This window comes from Silurus meridionalis, chromosome 7, assembly GCF_014805685.1.
Source record: "Silurus meridionalis isolate SWU-2019-XX chromosome 7, ASM1480568v1, whole genome shotgun sequence".
Classification (NCBI taxonomy): Eukaryota; Metazoa; Chordata; class Actinopteri; order Siluriformes; family Siluridae; genus Silurus; species Silurus meridionalis.
The window spans coordinates 6,100,511-6,122,405 of record NC_060890.1 but is presented as its reverse complement, the minus strand read 5'-3'; the positions used below and the strand labels follow the sequence as shown (position 1 = coordinate 6,122,405).

General features: G+C 39.5%; 1 protein-coding gene and 1 non-coding gene across 6 annotated transcripts in view; both read right to left on the bottom strand.

The window, feature by feature from the left end:
* Positions 1-21,336, bottom strand: part of LOC124388745 (protein NO VEIN-like) — a 39,154-nt gene extending 17,818 nt beyond the window's left edge. Inside the window, exons 1-22 of one of the 5 annotated variants that reach the window (XM_046853742.1) lie at positions 20,834-21,336; positions 16,955-17,110; positions 16,613-16,779; positions 15,226-15,498; positions 14,539-15,084; positions 13,730-14,166; positions 13,523-13,651; positions 11,094-11,291; positions 10,842-10,982; positions 9,381-9,641; positions 8,417-8,600; positions 8,161-8,327; positions 7,422-7,550; positions 6,924-7,099; positions 6,134-6,303; positions 5,748-5,972; positions 4,427-4,533; positions 3,477-3,668; positions 3,209-3,326; positions 2,862-3,090; positions 1,933-2,080; positions 1,515-1,692 (exon numbers count right to left, since the gene is read on the bottom strand). In XM_046853742.1, the coding sequence (XP_046709698.1) occupies positions 1,515-1,692; positions 1,933-2,080; positions 2,862-3,090; positions 3,209-3,326; positions 3,477-3,668; positions 4,427-4,533; positions 5,748-5,972; positions 6,134-6,303; positions 6,924-7,099; positions 7,422-7,550; positions 8,161-8,327; positions 8,417-8,600; positions 9,381-9,641; positions 10,842-10,982; positions 11,094-11,291; positions 13,523-13,651; positions 13,730-14,166; positions 14,539-15,084; positions 15,226-15,498; positions 16,613-16,616 (4,012 nt within the window). In that variant the 5' untranslated portion in view covers positions 16,617-16,779; positions 16,955-17,110; positions 20,834-21,336. Of the gene's footprint in view, positions 1-1,514; positions 1,693-1,932; positions 2,081-2,861; positions 3,091-3,208; positions 3,327-3,476; positions 3,669-4,426; positions 4,534-5,747; positions 5,973-6,133; positions 6,304-6,923; positions 7,100-7,421; positions 7,551-8,160; positions 8,328-8,416; positions 8,601-9,380; positions 9,642-10,841; positions 10,983-11,093; positions 11,292-13,522; positions 13,652-13,729; positions 14,167-14,538; positions 15,085-15,225; positions 15,499-16,612; positions 16,780-16,954; positions 17,359-20,833 lie in introns of those variants that run through there. The other 4 variants (XM_046853741.1, XM_046853745.1, XM_046853744.1 and 1 more) reach the window with 4 other exon arrangements.
* trnar-ccu lies at positions 20,433-20,505 on the bottom strand. The gene has a single exon. It is a non-coding gene; the product is annotated as a tRNA-Arg (tRNA).
* Positions 21,337-21,895: the final 559 nt, after the last annotated feature.

Here is a 21,895-nt window from a genome sequence, read left to right as displayed (position 1 = left end):
TTCGATCAATGATTCTCCACTCTCCTGGGTCACAACATCGACTTCTGATACAGTTTATTTATAAAATTGAGATTATAAACTATTTGTTTTTCCACAAAATGAAATATCAGCCTGTGTGGCAGAATTAAATGTGCAGTACATGGACACAAATATCCCAGAAATTAAAAAAATATATTGTTTAAATTTTCCATTAAACCAAAATGTAATTTGTGTCTTTTGAAATGAACATGCCAGTCATAAAATAATCTATAATTAAAAAATCTATAATCTAGTGTTCTCCAAAACGATCACAATATTTGCATTATAACAATTTGAATTTGTTTCTCAACCAGCAATACTTTCATTTACATTCATGCCATTTGGTGCCCTTATCCAGAACAACTTACAGTTCTCTTATTGGTTGTAAAACTGATTATTAAGGGTTAAGGGCCTTGCTCAGGGGCCCAGCAGTGGCAGCTTGGTGATGCTAGGATTTTAACTCATGACCTTCTGGTGACCAAGTCTTTAAACCCTGAGAAAATTTCCATTCCAATATGGACCAACATTTTTGATGACATCAGCAAAATCTTTCTGTCCAATCAAAAGCCTTGTACAATCTGATGTGTCCCACCCCTCTCCCCCCAAAATTATAATATTCACCTTTCCAAAGTTACCTTTGCAAATATCTGCAACGTGGGTTGTATTGTATGTGTAAGATGGTTAAAAAGGAAATCGCTCGAATTCAGTCACTATAGTGAGAAGTATTTGTGTCGCTCATGGCTTTGTCAGTTCACTTTTTTTTCAAATAATAATGATCAAAATTAGGTTTGCGAGCTTCCTTTAAGTGCGGCTTAGACTAAGCTGTGAGGTAAACTGGGGATAATCGGGGGAATAATATAACCCCGCCCTCTTTCATCAAAAACTACCCCAATGCAGATGGTCCCCGAGTTACGATGGTTCGACTTATGATTTTCCGATCTTACAATGATGATATGAAAATTTAAAAATAAATATTATAAGTTTAGTGCACACGTAGCAGCATACGCTACGCCGTCCACTCGCAAACTGGTGCTCGTCTACATGCCTGCTGCCACATACATATATACTGTACTATAGTTTATACAGTACAGTACTGTAAATTGCCCTGTTTTTGATAAATGTACTGGAATTTGTTTAATTATTAACAAGTACACAACCCCATACTGATCACTATTTTTAACATCCATCTCAAGTCAATGTATTTTACAGGGACTTGGTTTCTACACAAGTGTATTAGGTCGCTGAGAAAGCCTGTCCCTAACACCCTTGATTCCACCACAATGTTCTAAAAAGAAACATGGTGGAAACCGGTAACCAGCACAGCCAAATACTTTTAAATAAAGAAATGCAGTAAAACTACAATAAACCCTTTCAGTAATTTTCTATCATTTCTACTGTAAATTTTTCATAGGGAGGAGAACGAAGCTTAGTGTGAAAAAATACGCTTGTACCACCAGACCTTCTTCTACCTGGCATGCAACTGGTACTTTGCTTACCGATGTATCCACAAGTATGCTTTCCCTTGGTGCTCTTTCCCACGTCGCAGATGGCTCGCACGTTCTTCTCCTCGAAACCGCACTCGTTATTCAAAATAGTGACACAGTCTTTCTGCACTACGAAGGCCAACGCCGGATCCTCCTTTCTGTCCACTGTGTAGCTGTTATCATCAGCATTCTGCACACAGACCAATTCACAGCACACAGTTTATACAACGCTTCGAACTATAACAAATAAAAAATAATGAAAAATACACAGCTTAATAAGTGTCCGAATAAATCAATCACAAATCCGATATCTTATTCCCACTGTGTTGTCAAAATAATGAAAGAAAGTTCAAGAAGCTAAAGCTTTCTAGCACGTTCTAACATGAAATACACTCTTGCAGCAAGAGGTCTGATGTTCTAGCAGTCGAACCTGAATGAGTTCCAGGACAAAGTGTGTGTCTTTGCTGTAGAGTTCAGTGGAGAGGCGCTCCAGACTGCGGCCCAGCCTCGCCTGCTGCTTCTTCATTAGGTTCTGACCCGCTTCGTTCAGCTCCACTCCCACACCGAACTCGTTTTTCCTACGGGACAGAGAGAATCAGAAGGGGACTTTCGAGGACTTTTATCAGAAAGAAGAATAATTTAATGTGTTTATTAGCAATGAAAAATATTTGCAGGAGATATTTCTAGTTAACGGGAACAGAAAATTTAAGATGACATCTTTAAAATGACGCAAAAAGGTTCAATTTTAATCATCCACATTGCTAAAAATAATTTTTTTGCAATGAATAATATCTTTAATAAATGAAAAGGTGTCTACTATTTTTCATAATGGGATAATTATATAACAACTATAAGGTCAGAACGCTTATTTGTAGACATATTTACTAATTGAAATAGTCTTATTCTAATGGTAGATACCGCCTGAAATAAGCAAAACTGCCAACAATAAATATAAAACAGTTATATATATATATATATATATATATATATATATATATATATATATATATATATATAAAATTCACGTCAAGGTTTGGTTAAATTTCTTGTTTTGCTGTAAATCTTGAATTTTGAATCCATACTGTTAGCCACTTCCTGGTTAGCTACTTTTACTAGCGATATTAATTCTTTAGTGTTTTCATGCATATGCATAAGAAATCTTATTTCCGGTATGGAGTGTGTGGAAACACCATCATAAATCAGGGACTACCTATATAAATATATATATATATATATATATATATATATATATATATATATATATATATATATATATATATATATCCTAAACAACAATTGAAGACATAACTGAACATAACACAACAAATCAAATGCATTATAAGACTAGAAATGGTGAACCTGATGTCCTCGATGATGGCTCTCTGCTGACTGAGCTGCTCACTAACAGTCTCCCCATCTGAATGTCCTTCAGGAGCCACTTCTACACCTTCACCTTCCTCATCCTCCTCTTTACTGTCAACACTGCTGTTACCCTCCTCGTTCATCACTGATGCCAGTTCATAGAGATCTTCATCGTCAGCATCGGCATCATCTTTAACGCCGTTCCTGTCGCCATCATTATCTGCATCTTCAGAGAGAGAGAGAGAGAGAGAGAGAGAGAGAGAGAGAGAGAGAGAGAGAGAGTTACAACACTACTCTATTGAAGGGGATGAAAAGTGCTCTAAAGCGTTTGGAGTAAAGCTTACCCTGCTTCGAGGCTTTAGAACTGGAGTCAGACATGAGCTCGGAGTTTTCCAACAAATCCTCACCATCAGCCAGACTCAGTACTGAGGAGACGTCACTCATAGAGTCAGCCAGCGGTTTCTGCAGGAAAGGAAGTAACAACCGAAAATGACTGACTCCAGAATTTTCCAGAACATTCCAGGCTCTAATAATGTAACAATCATTAAGGAAAATCAGAGTGCACCAGTCGACAACTACATAATTTAGGATGATAATGAGTTTTCCTCTAACCTGTGAAGGCACCTCAGGTGTCAGGGGTACGAGAAGTTTGGTGTGGAAGTCCTGCACCCATTCAGTGATGCCCAGCAGGATGCCCAGCTGATGGAGCTTGTTGAGGTACCTTGTCTCTGACTTAGCTGCGTCCAGGAGCACAGTTTTAGACATGGCCTGGCCAAGCACTCTCGAAAGAGGCTCCAGAAACACCTACATGATAATCAAATAAGTAGAATTATCAAAGAGCAATGTATTAAAATATATTCTAGTTTCAGGACTGGAATTGGGGCAGTTAGTGGTTTGATAGTATGTTCAAAGCAACATCAGTGACAAAAGTATAAAGTTTTAATGTTATAATAATTAATATAACCATACGTAGTTTATCTGAACGCTTATGTACACCACACATTCATCTGATTCACAGTGAATTGGCAAACGACGTGATGCATCGATTAAAATATTGTGCAACGGATGCAAGTTGCCATTTGTATCACGATGCATCATTTTGAACACATTCGCATCTGTAAGAAACGATTTATTTCTATACAATTTTTATTGTTTCTCGAGCGCGTTCTCTCAGCGCCACTGCTGCTACGTGAATATGACGTATCTCAACACTACAGACACCGAGACGAGTCCTGAGAGTCACATAGAATACAGATTAACATGGCATCCTTTGTTTGTTTCTGAACCAAAGAAATATCACCATATTGAATTGCATGGCATCAAATGTTTTCATTGCATAGACTTGCATTGTGTTAAATCAAATGGTAATTAAATCGCACTGCATTCTAATAGGGGTGAATCGTAGCACATCGCATCGGTAGCTGCTTCATAGGTATCTTTATTTTATCGTACTGTTGGCTATGCATCGAGATGCAAAACGCTTCGGCCTCAGTTATGGAGATGCGCATCCATAATGAAAACCCTTTCTTCACATTTAAACTGCATAATGGTGAACACCACACCTGTTGCAGCAGCTCTCTGCAGATTTTAGTAGGCATCCGAGTCAAACATTCGAGCACGAACTTGGCCACGGTGCTGAAGGAGCTACTGTCTTCATCGAGGGATGGGTCTGAGGGATCAAAGGCAGATGCAGGCATTCATTCCTATTAAAGCTGATGATTGTTTTCATTTACTGTATGTTTAATGTTTATATTATTAATGCAAATGAACAGATCCCGTTAGTCACTCACTGAACACTTTATTAGGAACACCCTTGCATCTAGTCCTTCATGGAATTATCATGAAAATACCCCATCATCTTTGCGTAATGTTCAAATCAGACATTAGGATGGGGGAGAAGTTTGATCACAGTGATTATATCATGACTGTTAGTGTTAGATGAGCTGGTCTGAGTATTTCCATAATCGCATATCTCTTGGAATTGTTACACCGAATGTTCATTAAGATCCAGCAAATGGCGGTTTTGCAGACACACCCCTTGATGTCAATGAAGAATAGTCCAAACTGTTCCAGCTGACAGAAAGGCAACAGCAATTCGGATAACAACTCTGGGGTGAGAAGAAAGACATCTCTGGACATGTAGAACAAGTCCACAGCCATTTCTAGCCTTTTCGTCACCCAAGGCTCTCACTGGCACCCCCAGCTGGTTTTGCCTATGCCTAGAAACGGTGCTGCTCGAGGCAGATGGGCTACAATAATGGAAGTCCAAATTGGGTTTTAATTTTCTAAACCAAGTACTAAAAGCTGAGGCTGCTGTGGCACCGGTTCACCAAAACTGTAACAAAACAGGAAAACTCTAGATTGGTCTAATGAATCTCAATTCTACTGAGCCACACAGATGGTAGGGTCAGAATCTAGTGCCCAAAGCATGAATCCATGGATTGAAACCTGTCTTGTGTCAACAGTCCATGCTGTAATGATGTAATGATGTGAGGAATTTAGTATTGTAGCTGGTCATGTACATCCATCTTTTAATGGCTACTTCCAGAAAGATAATGCACCGTAATGCACAATGCAAAAGTGTATTTGATGGCTGTCCCAGACACTAGATCTACTAGATCTGACCCCAGAACCGAAGTGTGTCGTCTGCATGAACCAGCATCTCAAAGGAATGTTTCCAGCATCTTGAGGAATTCATGCTACCACGAACTGTTGCTGTTTTGAGAGCAAAAAAAAAAAAGCTCTGCCCAGTATTAGGGTAGTGTTTTTAATAAAGTGCCCAGTGAGATTCTCAAACACATCATCCATCACTATTTCATACACCCATTTACCCTTAAAGATAACAGTGAATGTTAAAAGCCAAATGAGGGACCAAGATCCCACCTTCTCTGGCAGCTGTTGCTGCTAGCGCACTCTCCATGTGATTAGCTAGCAGTGCCGTGGGGGCGTTTGAAATCCCAAAAGCCACCACGATGGACACCAAGTGACCGGCAGAGCCTGCAGGGTCAAGGGCCTGAGTGGCTTTAGCGAAGAATTTATCGCCAGTGATGGAGGTGATCCTCAAGAGTACTCCAGGAGACACCTCTAAAGCCAGAAGGTCTGTGTTACCTGCTTCAAAACAACATTATTAAACATCTGACATAAAGGGGAGAGTTGAATACCAACCGAAGCTGCTTCATATTGTGTGTGGACAAATCAATAATAAATAACATCACATCTTGGTAACTTCACAGGTCTGTAACTAAATCGTTGACTGCATACTGACATACCGCAATATTTGTCAACAAAGTGTTTGAGGGGTCCATGACTGGGCTGAAAAACCAGCTTCCACTGGCTCCATTCAGCCAGGTCCTCCAGAAGTGGGGCAGTAAGGAGACTTGCCACTGCTTGCTCCCGGCTCTTGTCCCCTAGCAAGCCCACTGTCTCCACCAGCAGGTCCCTGACACACACATACAAATGATGCATTTACCCCGAACAACATGGACATTAAAGACATTTGATTGTTATATACAGTAATCATAATTGAGAATCATTCTTTTCTCCATGCTAATTCACAACCAGATAACTTTTTTTATCTTGTAGGCTACTGTATAATAATAATAATAATTTGCCCCTAAATGACTGCAATTTTATTTACAGATTATAGCGCGCAGGTTTGCATTTTCCCCCCTAGTGGCGTGTATAGACAATGACAGCTTTGTGAAACGCTGCTATTTCGTATTCATGACTTGGAACAAAGCAATCTGAAGACAATCCAGACCAGTAGAACAAAAGTCATGTCCTTATATTACAATAGGAAGAATAAGTATGTGCTGCATTACTGGAAGATTTACTGCAAAACACATTATGGAGGTGTCAATTCACAGTTACTTCGTCATTTAGTCCTTTTATATACATATCCATTAACTAGGTGGAAAATCTACTGAAACTGTATTTTATCTGGTTGGAAATTTTAATCCAGTGCTCAGTGGTAAGACAATGTACAGTGTGTGTGTGTGTGTGTGTGTGTGTGTGTGTGTGTGTGTGTGTGTGTGTGTGCGTAAATGAGTAAAGGCTCACTCTGGCTCTTTAGGGAGCAGAGGGCATTCATAGCGCACAAGACTGGAACTGGCCCCATCACACAGCTGCTTCTGGCGCCTGGCAAAGTCTACCAGGGTACGCAGTTTTCCGTAGCCCAGCTCTCGACTGTCCTGAACCCTGTAGTGGCTCCTGAGTGCAGCCTCGATGAATGGCAGCTGCTCACACACAGCAAGACAGGAAGAAGACCAGTGTGTTTAATTAAACAATGTAAATTTTATGTATATAGTTTGTCAGTGAGAGTTTGCATCAAAGTTCTTATGAATAGCATTCGATTTTAAACCTATACTATATCCTGATGATGCAGGATGTCACCCATTGTGAAATAGTCAAATATAGAGAATATTTTAATAGAAATGTACATAAACCTTTTCTTGCCAATGACTGTTACTTTATCCACAATAGTATTTACAAAAAATTACTTCAAAAGGAAGTATTGAGTACATACCCAGTACATAGTGAAATGTGTATAGGACTTACTCGTGAAGGATCTGCTTCTCCGCATTGCTTAATAAAGTCATACACATCTTGCTGGCTGGGTCTGAAGCCGTATGCTCGAAAATCCTGGTTTCCAATAGCTACAGCGCCTCCTGCAGCATCCTGTAGAATCTGCACACACATCCAGACCAGGGTTCAGCATTACAGAGCCTCCTGACAGCTAGTGATCTTTACTCAGTATCTCTCAATATATATGTGGTTTTAAGTCACGGTTCGGTTCAATTTCGGCACAGTTTGGGGGAAGAAACGCAAAAGATACAATTGCTTGTCGTTTTTTTTATTAACGCAGTTTAAATATTATTAAGACTTGTGAACATCTACAATTCAACTTTTATTATACTGATTATATTTAGTAATCAGTTAGATTGGCACAAATTCAATTGATTAAATAAATGGAAGAATTTTATAGTTAAAATTAGTTTGACCTCATTTGGTGTGTGTGTGTTTGTGTGTGTGTGTTGTGTGTGTGTGTGTGTGTGTGTGTAATAAAATAATATGTGCTAAAAGTGCGAGGCGGAAACTAAGCAAACTATCGGTTCGCCACTTAATGCGTTCGTGAGGAAACTCAGATGTTAACTATGTTCCTCACGTAAAAATAATTGCATTTTGTACACATGTGACCCGAAATTAAAGCCCTGTACTGGAAAAATTCGGTACGTGTACGTGTACTGTTACACCCTTAATAGATCTGTGTATATCTCATGTGTTGATGTGGGCAGACCTGCAAGTTTTTGACCAGGAACTCCAGGAAGGAGCCCTGATAAAGCTGAGGAAACTCTTTGAACTTGAAATGCTCTGCCATCTTCTTCTCCAGCCGGCTGAGATACGGCAAAGTCAGCGCACCCATGACGGTGGATATGCAGTTCTGGAAGTACTGCTTCACAGCATCTGTGGCCACACATCCATAAAAGCGAATAAAGGTGATGCCCTTAAACAAAAAGAGCTATGACTCTCTGACTAAATGTAAAGAAAGGCACCTTCAGTTGGTGGCATCTCAGTTGCCTTCTTCTCAGATGCTTTTTGCTCCGTGACATGTTTTTCGTGTTTCTCCTTCAGAGCCAGGTCATTTGGGAGGGCCAGAGAGCCGCCGCAGATAGCCAGCTGAAACAAGGTCCGAGCCAGCCTGTCTCCGGATACGCACATGAGGAATTCCTGAACTCGCTGCAAATGCAGACAGATTTATTGCACTTGTTCATCATTTCATCAGATAAACCTGACTTTTACAGTAGGTCCATTGTACAGTGGCCTTCTTGTTCCAGCATGATAATGCATCGGGATTAATGGGAATGCTGACTGACCCCTCACCTACATCAGTACCTGTACAAATCTCCACAAACACACTCCAAAATCTAGTGGAGCATCTTCCCAGAAGAGTGGAGGTTATTATAACAGGAAATGGGCACTCAATATGGAATAGGATGTTTACAGTACAAAACCTTTGTCCATACAGTGTAAATCCCCCATTCAGTAGAAACTATCCGAAGGTCAAACAGGAGTAAAGGGGAAAAGTTAATTTTATCATCTATATGATATACAAGAGGAAAGTGGAAATTTAATAGACATCCAGACCAGATACTAACCGAAGTCCTAAGAGGCCATGTATTAAAATATTTATTTTCTTGCAGAAATGACAGCTGGAACATGGACGAGTGCGGGCACGTGAAAAATTAAGTACTGATCACAAGAAAAGAATGTTTGTCATGTCAAGATCACTAGAAAACAAGACAGGAATTAATATTATAATGCCTATTAGGACATCCTAAGATAAAGATAATATAGAACAATCATGAAGAAGCAATTAGGACATTATGCAACAACAGCAATCTGTGATTTCCCTGACCTACTGTAAAAACTACTTCAAGAACAGTCTGGACCTTTCAGTCAACAGTAGCAAGACAACAGATTCGAAAAAACATGTGTCGAAAACCTAAACCTGCTTACCTTGGTCATCCTTGGACTGAAGATTCCCGCAGAGTTAGTGAAGACCTCAAGGACGGCCTCGGCAGCCGTCAAGCTGGCATATTTCTTTCTGAGCTCCAGGCTGCCTGACGATGAGTAGAGTGGCGCTCCCTGTGCTGGCTCCAGCAAATTCTTTTTAATCTTCCACAGCCTGGCCTCAACCTCCTCCTCAATATCCTTCTGAATGGTCTCTCTGGCTCTCTCCAAGCAAACGTTTTCACACCCATACGCCTTCGACAATGTCTGAAAGCCAAAACGACAGGAAAGTTTGGACACCAATCATAGATGTTTATAGATGAAATTGGACACCAATCATAAATGTTTATGGATGAAATTGGACACCAATCATAAATGTTTATGGATGAAACTGGACACCAATTATAGATGCTAATATCTGAAATTGGACACCAATCATAGATGTTGATAGATGAGATTGGACACCAATCATAGATGCTAATATCTGAAATTGGACACCAATCATGGATGTTTATAGATTAAATTGGACACCAATCATAGATGTTTATAGATGAAATTGGACACCAATCATAAATGTTTATGGATGAAATTGGACACCAATCATAAATGTTTATGGATGAAACTGGACACCAATTATAGATGCTAATATCTGAAATTGGACACCAATCATAGATGTTGATAGATGAGATTGGACACCAATCATAGATGCTAATATCTGAAATTGGACACCAATCATGGATGTTTATAGATTAAATTGGACACCAATCATAGATGTTTATAGATGAAATTGGACACCAATCATAGATGTTTATAGATGAAATTGGACACCAATCATAGATATTTATAGATGAGATTGGACACCAATCATAGATGTTTATAGATGAAATTGGACACCAATCATAGATGTTTATAGATGAGATTGGACACCAATCATAGATGTTTATAGATGAAGTTGGACACCAATCATAGATGTTTATAGATGAAATTGGACACCAATCATAGATGTTTATAGATGAGATTGGACACCAATCATAGATGTTTATAGATGAAATTGGACACCAATCATAGATGTTTATAGATGAAATTGGACACCAATCGTAGATGTTTATCGATGAAATTGGACACAAATCATAGACGTTTATAGATGAAATTGGACACCAATCGTAGTTGTTTATAGATGAAATTGGACACCAATCATAGATGTTTATAGATGAAATTGGACTCCAATTGTAGATGTTTATCGATGAAATTGGACACAAATCATAGATGTTTATAGATGAAATTGGACTCCAGTCGTAGATGTTTATAGATGAAATTGGACACCAATCATAGATGTTTATAGATGAAATTGGACTCCAATCATAGATGTTTATAGATGAAATTGGACACTATTTATATTTGCTTATAAATGAAATTTAAACACTAATCGTAGATGCTATGTGCAAATATGCTGCCTCACTTTCTTACCGAAATGGGAAGGCCAACGCTCTGGATCCGGACTCCGAGTTCATACGGTGAATTACAGTTGTACTGGTCTGCAAGGTACTTCATGAACTCGGCGAGGTCAATCTTTTGCTTGGTGTGCTTTCTCCTGAAGCTACGAAGACTCTAGAGATAGAGTAATCAGAAGGAGAATTAAGTGTTACAGTCTTTTTAATTAAATTGAAGATGGACATACATACATACAGATCTAAACAAAAAAATTATCAAATTGATCACCCTAAGAAGATCCACGGTCTCGATCTGGTGTATATCTTCATCCTTGGTGTTTTCTTCTATTATGAACAGACGGTGAATAATCGGGATTTTACAGAGCGGCCCTAGTTGGAGCTCTTCAAATCTCTTCTTGTTCTTGATGCCAGCAATCGCCTGACCCAGCTCATAGAGAGTGCACATGGAACAGATCGCCTCTATCGACTGACAGTGGACAGAAAAGAAATACAATTGGTCAGACATTAAAAAAGTATCACGCAGAAGAACAAAACTAAATACAATTTTCTGATTGAAAAGCTGTACAGTACTGGAATATTTATGTACAGTATATTTACTGATCGTATGCAGGATCTGTAGCAAACAGCGACTCACAGGCTAGTCGATATAAAGTAGAACAGTGTATAGAGCTAGTGCTAGAGCTGGTTCTGTCTTAAAATGTCCAAATAAAGTGTAAGGTAATGATGCATATTTATGGCAGTCCTAGGAAAACACAATCAGAATTAGAGGTCGACTGATAGTGGATTTTACTGATACTGACAGCTAGGGTGGATTGTATTTGCCAATAACTGATTAATCGACTGATTAATGGTAAATTTCCATGTTTTTTAAAAATAGATACTGGATAAAGACCAACCAACAAACAACACTCCGTGTAAAAAAATAAAAAAATCATGACAATGAAATGAATATATATATATATATATATATATATATATATATATATATATATATATATATATATATATATATATATATTAATAATTATAATTATATAACTATAAATAGTACATATAATATAGCTCTCCGTGCAGTGCAGAGTCTCACGTGTAAAAACAAGCAGCACGTTGCGTCAGTGATTCGCCTCTAGAGGCCGCTTTTATAATGACACTGGAACTTTTCAGCGACTCCAGCAATGGACGCTAGCCGGAAAAACTATTGGTATGGATTTTTGCCATTAGACGATAATTCCACTAATCAACTATCGGTGAAGATTAATGAACAAAACCAATTAATTAGTCGACAGAATATCAGAATGACACTGTGCCAGAAAACTAAAACAACTAAATAAAAAAGTAGTACAAAATATCAATTGTTTTTTTTATAGTTCTTGAGTTTAACGCTCAAAATTAACCTCATGGATCTTTAGGCTGTGGTCTCCATTTGCAGGGGTCAAATCAAAACAATGTTTTTCCTCCTATAAAAATAGTCCGACTGTTTGTCTTTCAATGCTGGGTACCAAGTTTCAAGATGCCAAAACAAATTCGAGAGCTTCATTGACTCATTAGCTGATGTATCGCCACATATTACACAAATTTAGTTTGGAGCAGGTGAACTGCTCGTAGAGACGAAACCATGATTTAGATATGGTTTATCATATTTTCAGTTAAACGCTGCTTTCTTTTTTCTCATCGGATTCTGCCTCTAAATTTGGATGTTTGTTTAATACTCATACTTAATACTTAGCTGAACCTGCTGCAAGTGTGGAAAATATGTTTTTTTTTGTTTAATTGAGCAAATTTGGATAGTGTCCCTGTACTGGCTGGCAGTTCAGTTCAGTTCTAGGGACCATTCTTCCATAATTCTATGATTATATTGTTATGTCTCAACCTTTCAAAGCTTTCGGAATTGGAAATTTACCTAATGGAAATGTCTTTATCGACTTTTTAGTCTTTCCTGATTTGAATTTGGATTAGAAGCCAGTCAAACACAAACATGTAGTACCTAAAGACACCCGAGCTCAGAATAGTCTACTCAAGGTGTTTGACCACATGACCATAAGATTACTATGTTCTTTTTGAACATCCTGTTTCTCATTTGGTCCCAATTTTTTGTTATAATAACCTCCATTCTTCTGGGAAGATGTTCCACTAGATTTTGTAGTGGGTTTATGTTGTAGTGGGTTTATTTTTGCTCATTCAGCTACAGGGTGTTAGTAAAATCGGGTACTGATGTAGGTGAGGTAAGAAGGCCTGGGGTGCAGTCAGTGTTCCAATTCATTCCAAAGGTGTTCAGTTGGGTTGAGGTCAGAGCTCTATAACAGGAGATTTTCCACTCCAAACCATGCAAAGTGTATCTTCATGGAGTTTGCTTTTATATACAGGGGCACTGAACAGGTTTGATTCTTCTAGTTCAAGTGAAGACGTCCTGTACAATTGTGTGCCTGCAGCTTTGTGGTAACAGTTTCCAATTTGGTTAGAAAAATCCCAGTACATTTGTTTATATAGTGTATATTTCAATATGGCCAGGTATATCATTTTTTCGTTAGAAAATTAATTTTCATAAAATATTATAATATAAAAAGTTATTCTCTCATACTAATTAATTCATTTGGACAATTTATGTGTCACCCGAAGACCAAAATGTAATATTTCTTCACACACACACACACACACACACACACACACACACACACACACACACACACACACACACACCTGAACGAAGAGGTTTATCTCCTTAATGGTCCGCTCGAGTTCCTTCAGAGCAGGCAGCTGCCAATAAGACCTGATCCCCAGTGCATTCAATGTTGCCACTTGCAAAAGCATGCACACTTTGCTTATGACCTATAAAACCAAAATAGTCTTAAGAAACTCATTCACAATCAAAAACACTTTCCTGTGTAGACTTATAAAGGCTTATACCTTCTCAACTGTGACATGCTCCCCCTCAGCTGCAATGTCTCGAATGGCGTCCTCAGCCAGGCTGTTTACATCGTCTCTACTCGCCGTCTTCTTGCGCCTGCCCACTGTATCCTTCTGCTCGTTTGCCACCTCCAGGGCTTCTATTGCACGAACGTTAGCTCCGTGTACCTGTCTCAGTTGGGCATGGTGGGCTTGACGGAACACCAGGCTGCCTCCCTCCTGGCCATCTCTGTTTTTCTCTGCAGCTCTGGACTGTCTGGGATTGAGAGGTGGGAAGTCCAGCAACGACGTAACACTGGAGTCTGCAGGTGGTGGAGTTGCATTACGCTGCCACATAGGAGAGCCGCTCTTGGAACTTACCACTTTTTTGGTCAGGTGGTGGTCCGCTGAAGAGCGCTGTGGGCTTTCGCTAGGTGTCAGTAACCTCTTTGCCGATGCTGTTGAGTGAAAAGGAGCATGGGTGAAAAGTTCACATTCAAACTTTAAACATTTGCCTATTCACACTAGGGGTGTAACGGTACACGTATTCGTACCAAACGTTTTCGGGTACAGGGTTTTTGGTGTGTACCGAATGCATGTTCCGCAATTGAACTGAACCGTGACTTACAAACTGAGGTACGTACCGAACCATGAATTTTGTGTACCGTTTACACCCTAGTTCATGCTGTACTAATCAGTCACACTGTGTCCCTGTATGTAGATGTGATGACAATAAATCAGAATAAAAGCATGCAAAAACTAGTTGCAACTTAGCCATTCTGCATGGTTCGATTTTCAAAATACATTGGAACGATTCTGAGGTTACGTACTAGCAGAACTTTCTGTCTCCTGCTCTGCAATAAACCGTTCTTGGCCCATAGCTGACTGCTGAGTGCCGGTCTGACGGTTGTACAGTGACATATATAACCCCAGTGGCAAAATTGAGCCAAAATGCAGGAAGTAGCCATTCATCAATTGTCTAATGCAGGTTGCAGCAGCCGGGTAGACTCTGATAACCTCTTTAACCTTTTGAAGGAGCTCCTCTTGGGCCATCTCACCTTCCTTACGCAATGGTGTTGCGCCACGGGATATTACAGAACCCGTCTTCGTTGGGGGAGGGGTTCCGTTTGACTGTGATCCGGGAGTAACCCTGTGCATCTTGTGAAAGATGTTCCCATTTTGCACCAGCAGATCCTTCGACAGGGACTCGACAAAACTGGAGAGTGAGGGGAAGCCTAGGTTTGTAACGATCAGGTTTCGCATGTAGCGAAAACTGTACAGCACAGCCAGCTGCTCGAGAGGGAAGCCTTCAGGGTGCTCCTGAACCAATTCCACCACTTCCTGTGCTATTCTGTCCTTTTCTGTGTTTTTAAAAGCTTAAAGTAGAAGAGAAAAACATTGTATTAGACAAAAATCTATAGTGTTTCACAAAGTCATGAATTAAAGACTTATAATGTATATAGTACATGAAGATCTATAATGCAATTTAAAATGAATGTTTGACTCAAGGAAAACACCTTCTGGGCTGCTTTGCGCCCCTTCCACCACCTCTGGAGTGTCTTGGTTCTGGGGTATGTGATTCCTGTGGAAAACTGTGCCATTCTTAACCAACAGGTGCTCGCTTAATGAGGCAATGAAATCAGAAATGTTGGAGAAGCCAGCATCTGCCACGGTCAGGTTATGACGGTACTTCTGATTGTAGAAAACAGCCAGCTTCGAGAGCAGGATTCCTTCCGGGTGACCCTCTACGAGCCGCACGACTTTCTTACCAGGTTTACCCATTTCTTCTTCTGCAAATAAAAATTGTCCATTAATATCTTAATTCATATTAATCATGAATAATTAAGCAGCAAAAGATAATCAACAAAAGTACAAATCAACCCACCCCAAGAAAACCTTTTATTTTGACCATTTTTTTTAACATCTTCCTAAAAAAACTACATACAGCAACAAGGTTTGAATTCAATGTTATTTTCACAATATTTTTAATAAATTATCTATTAGGATGACCTCATTTTTTTGTCCAGATAATGTTGCCAGACCCAATCTGACCGAGTGAAGCAACCCTGTTTTATGCAAATAAAAGCCGATTAGCATCACTGACAAATGGTTTTCTTAAAGCTAACGCATAGTCTCAATCCCTTGACTTGTCTCCGCATTACTTTTACTTTTAAACGTAGGCATGATTTTTACGATTTGATTCCACCAAACGTTTAAGCGATCTCGATCACGATCATTCAAGCTGTGATCAATCTTGCTCAAAGATGACATTTAACTATCCTTCCAGGTTTGGACAGTTTTTAATCCAGTTTTAGTACTTTACATTATATATTTATAGTACATTACTTACAATCTTATACTCCAGTACTCATGTTAGTTCTCACTCTCCAGTGTTCTGTATTGCTGAAAGATTTATGATCACACTCTTGATGTGACCAAAATGAGGATGGGTTCCCTTTTGAGTCTGGTTCCTTTCAAGGTTTCTTCCTCATGACATCTAAGGGAGTTTTTCCTTGCAACAGTCAACACGGATTGCTTATCAGGGATAAATACACACCATTCACCTTAACTGTTGATTTCTCTGAAGCTGCTTTGAGACAATGTCTGTTGTGAAATGAGCTATAGAAATAAACTTGACTTGACTTTCAGGAATCAAAACTTTCTAGAAAATTTCAGGAAAGTGGTAGCTCAGTGGTCAGGCCCTTAACCCTCTGTACTCCAGTTGCACTGTATCATTTGTGTTCTGACCCCAGTTTCTTAACATCGCTTGGATATGTGAAGAAAGAATTTCTCTGTGCTATAATGTACATGTAACGAGTAAAAAGCCCATAGAAATAAGAAGCGACTCGTTCATCAATTAGGGTTAAATCACTCGCTGCCGCCTGAAACGTATGGAAACCTTACCCATTTGCTCAGTTTAATCCAAGTTGTTATATACAAATCCAGGTATATAAATGATAAAGGCTATTAAAGGGTTAATCAGACACATAAACAAGACTCAGCTGAACTTGTTGGCTTGAAGCCAAGTATCGATGAGAACCCTTTTGATGCTGAACACACAATTGTTTTCCCTGCAATCCACAAATCAAAACAAAAAAACAAGTTCTTTTATAATGACACCGAATATAAACACAAGTAAATAAAAGGCAAATTGAATAATGATAAAAATACCACAGGATATCAATAAGTAAATCCAAATCGATGAACATGTCTTCAAAATTTAAAGAAATGAAGCAAATATCTTACCATAGGAGAGCAGTCACTGTTATAAGTCGAATCCTAACAAGTATCTATGTGGGTCTATGTGTTCCTGTTGTTGTTTTATGTCACTCCACCTTTTATCAGCCAGCTCATGCACACAGTCATGCACACAGCCAGCCAATCACGAGGCTCTTGTGCATCCTAGTAAAAGGAAACAGAAAGCAACTGGCCAACTGCAGCTCACCCTTAACTTTCATTTTCAGAGAAACCGGTGCAGATCAGAATCAAAACCTAACGTCTCGGTTAAAAAAGTGTTTTTTTATTTAAAATATTTATAAATGTTGCTGTCTGTTTCGTTCCAAAAACCGATCTGAGCTATATTCGGCTCGTTGGAATGCAGGATGTGTTAAAGGTGTTGAAAAGAATGTGAGACGTAAGTTTCAATTTCCTACTCTTGGTCTCATGTGATTGAATCGCTCTGTGCTGCCAGGGAAGTCATGTGACTGAGCCTCCTCCTCAGAGTCGGATTACTAATCAGCTACACTTGACCATTCCCATTTTCTGAAACACAATCCTGAATCCTGGTTAGTCATTCATTCCTAGGGAGATGGAAATGTTTTCTTCTGGTTTCATAAGACAGAAGTATTCACACACCTTAAACTTAGATATTTTGTTGTGTCACAGCTCTTTCAGATTCACCTTCAGCCTCTTGTCTGAGTAACCAGTGCCCTTCCTTATCTCTAGGCGCAGTAGAGTTAATGACAGTAACTGCTTTAACTGATAAGATATGTGTTTAAGTACAAACTCTGGGGTCCTTCAGGGAGAATTTTATATATATACATATACATATACATATACATAGCTGGAGGTAGCAGAGCTGAAGATGTTGAGGTTTTTATGGGAGTAACGAGGATGGAAAGGATTAGAAATTAGTTTATTAGAGGGACAGCACATGTAGGACGTTTTGGGGACAAAGTGAGAGAAGCCCAATTGAGATGGTTTGGACATGTGCAAAGGAGGGACATGGGATATATCGGTAGGAGAATGCTGAGGATGAAGCCACCAGGAAGGAGGAAAAGAGGAAGGCGAAGGAGGAGGTTTATGGATGTTGTGAGGGAAGACATGCAGGTAGTTGGTGTGAAAGAGGCAGAAATAGAGGACAGGGGGGTATGGAGACGGATGATCCGCTGTGGTGACCCCTAATGGGAGAAGCCGAAAGAAGAAGAAGAAGATATATATAAATATTATTATGCTAAAATCACGACTTACACAATAATCATCTCAGTTTAAGTGAGGTTTTACTCGTTGCACATTGCGCATTAGTACCATTTTGTGCAGATTTCCGAATTAGGTTCATTTGAACTTCCAGCTTGAATGGTCTCTATTTCAAGGAAGTAAACTTTCTGTTTTAGTAAAATGAAAGCTCCAAATCACTCTGTCCTCTACATCTGCCTCTTTCAAACCTACCACCAGCATGTCTTCCCTCACCACATCCACAAACCTCCTCCTTGGCATCCTCTTTTCATCCGGCCCTAGCAGCTCCATCATCAGCGTTCTTCTACCCCACATGACCAAAACCATCTTAATCACAACTCTCGCCTTTTTTTCCAAAAAACGTCCTTACTGAACGGCCCCTCTAATAAACTCATTTCTAATCCCATCCATCATCATAAGTCCCAATGAAAACCTCAACATCTTCAGCTCTGCTACCTCCAGCTCCATCTCCTGTCTTTTACTCACTGCCACTGTCTCTAAACCGTACAACATCGCAGGTCTCACTACAGTCCTATAAACTTTCCCTTTTGGTCCAACAGTTTAAAAATAAATTCGTTTCAAACTTTTCAAAGAATAAAAAAGTAGTATTTAGTTATGCTTCACTTATACTAAGTGTTATGTTTCTCATTAGCAGCCTGGTTATAAGATGACTGGAATCGACCTGTATTTTGCCATCTGGTATAACTTCCTCACTTTACCTTCAGTTTTATGTCTTTAGGTCATTACTTGTGTCATGTATTACCTTAAAATAAAAGAATTAATTCAAATAAAGTTTGTGTGAATTGACATAAATATTTAATGTTAAGTAGCATTTATATGCATTATTACAGTATTATTAGCATATACTCTGATTATAACTGTGCCTACGCCTTCAGTGGTGTCCTACCTGAATCAATCCACCTCTTAATATCATCGTTATGATGTCACGGCTATAGAAACTCTCAATATTATAGAGGAATGCAGTAAAACAGAGCGCTGCATCACAGACAGGCATCTCATAAAGTGTGAATGAATGCTTTTACTAAAGCAAGAGACCCAATGACCACAGTTTAACAAGTCTCCTTTCACTGCAGCCACAGCTGCACCACCTACATACATCATCTCTAGCAGAAACATCGATATTAACCTCTTGAAAGGGGTGCATTTTCTTGCAAATGATCCATGCATTACGGTTTTCCTGGGGATTTATTATTTAGGGAAATTGTGTGTTGTGCAAATAAAGTATAAATGTTTTATGAAAAAGCTTTGAAACTGTTTTGCTCGACCTTTCCTCACGATGTCCAGCTTTTCTTGAAAGGATCTGCCTTGTAAATGTTCTTTGTATGTATAATCTGCGACTAAATCGATTTCTTCTCCTCTCTCATCCATTAACTTTCTCTCGGCTTCTCCCATTAGGGGTCGCCACAGCGGATCATCTGTATTCATGATCTTCATGTTTGATTTGGCATGTTTTTACGCTGGATGCCCTTCCTAACGCACTGGCTTGTGCAACCCTAACGGCTGAGGTTTGTTCCCTGACCGGGAATCAAACTAGAGCCACAGCGGTGAGAGCACCGCATCCTAACCACTAGACCACCAGGGAACCCCTAGGGTTTGACAGCCCTAGAGCCCTCTCTGGTCATCCAATGAAAGGAGGGGCAAACGCTAACATGCTTAGACGCCTGCTAGCGGGCCTCGGAGTGATTGGAGTCTGATTGGTTAAAGCAACAGCTTCAAGCAACATATACGTGATGTGGCAGCTGAAATCAGATTGGATAAAAAAAATCCAACCGAAACGTACATTCTGGAAGCAGAAGACCTGACAGAAACTCTATGAAATGCGAAGAATCATTTAATACATGTTCATCTATAAAAATGAAGTGATTCTGAGTTTAGAACTAGAAAATAAGGACTTTCTGGCATTAACGGCCCGCCCACTGCTGTGCACGTCTTCAGTGCCTTGCAAAATATCCGTAGGGAATGGCCTCAAAAACAGCAATGCGCAATAGTGTAACGGATGTTAGAGATGGAAACCAAGAGGCAGGCAGAATCACCAGGATACCTCTGTATGTATAAGCAGGGTTTTGTTTTCAGGGGTTATGATGTTAGGAAACTGGGGGGAGCCATGATACACCCCTGGAGAATAGAGTGTTAAAGGTCTTGATCAAGGGCCCAACAAAGACAGCTTAGCAATGCTGCGGCTTGAACCCTTGATCTTCCAATCAGCTTAAACTCTAAACTACCATCTTCCCTTTAAAAAAAAATCACTCACCCCAGATGGGACTCGAACCCACAATCCCTGGCTTAGGAGGCCAGTGCCTTATCCATTAGGCCACTGGGGCTGATCTATGTGTTACACACTTTAACCAGCAGCTTCTACGTGACTTTCGGATGAAACTCTAGACAACCTGGGAATTATGGGAAATAAGTCAAACTAGAGTCTGCATAATGGTGTAATGGATCATTTTTGGCCTCAGAGGTCCAGAGTCCCTGGTTTGATCCTGACTTCAGGTTAGAGTAAGGTTACTGTATCCCTATAAGATTCCTGGTCCTCTAATGTTTTTCAAAGCTTCCCACAAACATGTCAGGTGTAAAATTGTGTGTATGGGTGAGCATGATGTAGTATTGTCCCATCCAGGACAACAAGCTGAATAAATGAATGCTGTGTACCTGATGATGTTGCACTGGATGAAATCTCACATCTGCATGAAGAGGATGAAGCCAAGCGTCTGCATCATACTTCTGATCATTGTGTAATCACAGAACACACCCTGTGTGTGAACATCAGCTCAAAACTTTCTCTCTCACTCACTCACACACACACACACACACACACACGCACACGTCTCTGGGGCTCAGTCTTCATTGTTCTTCATTGTGTGTGATATAAGTGATGGACTGATAGATTGGTGGAAAACCTTACACACAGTCCATCACAGCAGATCTCTAGATGGGGGACTTGTGCATTGTGTGTTTATGTTGAAATAAGTAAACAAAAATATAAACAAACAAAAATAATAAACAATCGCTAGGTTACACTTCCTCATGCACATAACATACAAACGGTTTTCTATCCGTGTAATAAAACACTAGTAAGTGATAATAATTTCCCCTCCAGCAGGGTATAATCCGGGGCAGTCCTCCAGATCGCCAGTCTGGACCCTCCGCACTTATTTATATTTCTCCTGTAAAAGGGAAAAAGGCGTGTATATCACATATATAAGGCACTCACTGCTGCCCCCTACAGGACTGGAGTCAGTGTACTGCACACAATACCGCAATGAGAGATAGATTACAGCTGAGGGCATCACATCACTAACGAGAGAGAGAGAGAGAGAGAGAGAGAGAGAGAGTGTAATGTGCAGCACATTACACTACCCCAACCCTAACTTCTCCTATAGATAGATAGATAGATAATGTTGAGATTGAAAACTCATAAATATGATATCCTCATTTTTTATATACTTTGTCATAACAATTCTTTATTAATAAATCCGAATTACGAGGTAATAAAAACAGCATGGTTTGAAAAAAACATCATCTTGACAACATCACTTAGTATTGGTTGTATGTTTTAGTCTTTTTCAGTATTTACTTGTTACCTCAATTATCACTTTTGCATACTGAAGTTATGGCCTGGTATTTATTAAAGACAGAATAACCAGGAGAGAGTTTTCTGTGCTCTCTAGCTAAACTCGCTTGCTCCTGTAGGATATTACACTCATTGACACT